This window comes from Kryptolebias marmoratus, linkage group LG10 (assembly GCF_001649575.2).
Source record: "Kryptolebias marmoratus isolate JLee-2015 linkage group LG10, ASM164957v2, whole genome shotgun sequence".
NCBI classification, from domain to species: domain Eukaryota; kingdom Metazoa; phylum Chordata; class Actinopteri; order Cyprinodontiformes; family Rivulidae; genus Kryptolebias; species Kryptolebias marmoratus.
Window position 1 is genome coordinate 11,517,680 of NC_051439.1, and position 2,397 is coordinate 11,520,076.

Consider the following 2,397-nt stretch of genomic DNA (forward strand, 5'->3'; position numbering starts at 1 on the left):
CATTATTCCCTGACACGAGGCAGGCTGGGCACTATGACCCAGAAGCGGGTCCACTCTTCGAGAGGGAGTAAAAGTAAAGAGGAGAGCGGGGTTTGGGATCAGTGGCGTTCTGTTTGATGTCGGAGTGTGTGGAGAAGTCAGCCTTTGGCTCGGCTCTCCGATGAGCCTCGAGAGGCCCCCCGAAGAGCCCCAGCTCCGGAGAACCTCTGCCCTACATGCGGATTATCTGTCACATCCTCCCAGATGTTCAAGACGCCGGGACGCGCCCTTGCCGCGTTCGCTTCGCCGTGCGTAATCCCGCCTCGAAAGTGTCCGTTTCGTGGCTGAAGAAGAGCGGGGTGGTGGGGAGATGAGTGGATATTCGCCCGCAGCGAATTGCTGGTGAAAGAAAGAAAGCAAGAAAAGAAAAAAGAAAGAAAATGGAGCAGGAAGGAAAGAGTTTCTCTGTTGTGATCTGGCCGCGCCGCGTCCCGGAGCGGGCGGCTCGGACGGGGCGCCGCGCGCCGAGGAGAGGAGAGGGGGCTCCCTGAACCTCTGACTCCAGACTCCAGCTGAGAAGTGATGGAGCCCCCCGGCCCGGTGGAGCCCGCCAACGCCACCAACGACAGCCTCGCCGCCTCCTCATCCTCCTCCGCCGCCGGGAGCGCGGACAGCCTCGCCTACCAGGTGAGCCTGGCCGTCCTGCTCTCGGCCATCACGCTGGCCACCACCCTGTCCAACGCCTTCGTCATCGCCACCATCTCGCAGTCCAAGAAGCTGCAGACGCCGGCCAACTTCCTGATCGCCTCGCTGGCCGTCACGGACCTGCTGGTGTCCATCCTGGTGATGCCCGTGTGCGTGCTGTACACGGTGACGCGCACCTGGACGCTCGGCCAGGTGGTGTGCGACGTGTGGCTCTCCTCGGACATCACGTGCTGCACCGCCTCCATCCTGCACCTGTGCGTCATCGCCCTGGACAGGTACTGGGCCATCACGGACGCGGTGGAATACTCCAAGAAGCGCACGCCGGCGCGCGCCGCCGCCATGGTGGCCACGGCGTGGGTGATCGCCGTGTCCATCTCGCTGCCGCCGCTCTTCTGGCGGCGGGTGAAGGCGGACGAGCCGACGAGCTGCACCGTCAACACGGACCACATCTTCTACACCGTCTACTCCACGTCGGGCGCCTTCTACATCCCCACGCTGCTGCTCCTCGCGCTCTACGGCCGCATCTACGCGGAGGCGCGCAAGCGCATCCTGAAGCAGTCGCCGCGGCGGGCCGCCGGCAAGCGGCTGACCTCCGCGCGCCTGCTCACCGGCTCGCCGGGCTCCGCGGCGTCCACGAGCCCGCTGCAGGGCGGCAGGCACGAGGCGGCGTCGGGCTGCGACGCCGCGTCGGACGGCCAGGTGAAGGTGACAGTGTCCGACGCGCTGCTGGAGAAGAAGCGCATCTCGGCGGCGCGCGAGCGGAAGGCCACCAAGACGCTGGGGATCATCCTCGGCGCCTACATCGTCTGCTGGCTGCCCTTCTTCATCTACACGCTGCTGGTGGCCACGTGCGACGCGTGCCTGAACCCCGAGCTGTTCGACTTCTTCACGTGGCTGGGCTACCTGAACTCCCTGATCAACCCCATCATCTACACCATGTCCAACGAGGACTTCAAGAAAGCCTTCCAGAAGCTCGTGCGCTTCAGATGCTGCGGCTTGTGAACTCACACGAGGACGGAATGGATCAGGATTTATTTCTCTTCACCTTTTCAGTTTTTTATGTTTTTTTTAATTTAAAAAAAATATTTCTGACGCGTTCAGTGACATCCAGGGGGGGACTTTTAGGCATGATAAGGTGCATGCAAAAGCAAAAAAAAAACTTATCCAAAACGAAGATAAAAAAGCGCATTACTTAAAAAAGGTGCGGAAATATGTCTTATCTTCAAGACTAAAAAGAAAACAGACGCAGGAGGAGCTCAGATTTGCTTTTCTGTGTAGAAGAAAGTAAGAATCATCGTTTTTACGCACGACTTCGTGTCTGTTCGGCTGCTCTGAGTGACCCATAAATGTGAAAAATATGTTTGTTTTGTCAGCTTTTACTTAAAAAAAACAAACAATCCCAGCTCGATTTAAACAAGGTTCAATTCAGAACTCGTTGCCTAAAATGTTAGTGATTATAAAATAATAATAAAAAAAAGAATCCGTATTTGGATTTTTTTTTTTAAAGGATGCTCGCTGCGGCCCCTTTCCGGAGCAGAAAGTGGGGCAAAAAGAGCCTGAAGTGAGGAAAAACAAACAACCTGCAGCTGGTCGAGCCGAGAGCTCGGTTCTTGCTGCGCAAACATCACCCCGTGCCGCTGAGAGCGCGCCCCAACACAGCTGGATGCAGCGTGCGCGCAGGTCACGTGCCCCCCCCCCCCCCCCCCCCCCCCC

General features: G+C 58.3%; 1 protein-coding gene across 1 annotated transcript; it reads left to right on the top strand.

Moving 5' to 3' along the window:
* On the top strand, positions 1-2,374 carry htr1b (5-hydroxytryptamine (serotonin) receptor 1B). Its single transcript, XM_017414194.3, has one exon. It carries the CDS (start codon positions 562-564, stop codon positions 1,684-1,686), a length of 1,125 nt encoding a protein of 374 aa, XP_017269683.1. The 5' UTR covers positions 1-561; the 3' UTR covers positions 1,687-2,374.
* Positions 2,375-2,397: the final 23 nt, after the last annotated feature.